The sequence below is a fragment of the Nannospalax galili genome, unplaced genomic scaffold (genome assembly GCF_000622305.1).
Source record: "Nannospalax galili isolate Female #2095 unplaced genomic scaffold, S.galili_v1.0 scaffold206, whole genome shotgun sequence".
In the NCBI taxonomy this organism is placed as follows: domain Eukaryota; kingdom Metazoa; phylum Chordata; class Mammalia; order Rodentia; family Spalacidae; genus Nannospalax; species Nannospalax galili.
Genome location: NW_008358101.1, coordinates 4,827,215 through 4,828,097, shown reverse-complemented (window position 1 = coordinate 4,828,097; position 883 = coordinate 4,827,215). Strand labels below are relative to the sequence as shown.

General features: G+C 35.2%; 1 protein-coding gene across 1 annotated transcript in view; it reads right to left on the bottom strand.

Annotated features, from left to right (window-relative positions):
- Positions 1-883, bottom strand: part of Adgrb3 (adhesion G protein-coupled receptor B3) — a gene marked incomplete in the record, with an annotated part of 857,756 nt that overhangs the window by 414,114 nt on the left and 442,759 nt on the right. Inside the window, 1 exon segment of the mRNA XM_008856279.3 lies at positions 1-24. Coding sequence (XP_008854501.1) covers positions 1-24 — 24 coding nt within the window.

Here is an 883-nt window from a genome sequence, read left to right as displayed (position 1 = left end):
CAAATACAGATGATTCATCTAATTCTAGAAATAATAAAATGAAAAATGTTAGTAAAATCATAATGAAATGCAGTCATACAAAACTTTAATCTACCAATCACAACAGTATTTCAATATCTTCTCTTGGGCAAAGATAAAGCCATGTAGCAAAAATTTACCCTTAGCCATGCCTGGGAATGTTGGCCCCACTGTCTTAACCAAGTAGTTGTAGAAGATAGTGTTCTTAATGATTTTGCCATCAGGAACAATCTTTCCCCCACCAGGCTGAGATAAGAGCTATCCTCAGGTGCATTAAAAGAATTTCAATTCCCAGTGATGCGGAAGAAAGACATCATTTATCTTCAATATCATTAAGATTTAAGACTATAATCACCAAAGTGAGAATTAAGAACACATGCCACTTTATTTATTTTTATGTATTTGTGTGTTTTGCCTGCACCTAGATTGTGCAATGCCCATGGAGGCCAGAAGGGGGCATTGAATCACCTGGAACTGGAATTAAAGCTGGTTGTTAGCCACTGTGTGTGTTGGGAACCAAACCCAGGTCCTTTGGTAGAGCTGCCTAAGCTCTTAACCACTAAGCTAGCTGTATCTCCAGATCCCATATGTCAGTTTTGAAGGAAATCTTAAGCAGGTTCTTAAAATAAAATCTCATTTTGTCTTATATATGTTAACTATCATAGAACAAAATAATACCCTTAAAGCGAAGTGAATTTTAAGGTGAGTTAGAAACAAAACCGACTTTGCATTAAAATGTAATCATATTTCAGCATCTAAAATTAAGGTATTGAGCCAGGTGCTTTATCTTGATAGGAAACTTTTAGTAGAGAAACTTAACTATATCAACCTCAGGTCAATGGTAAACAGTTATATTTTTCTCCAA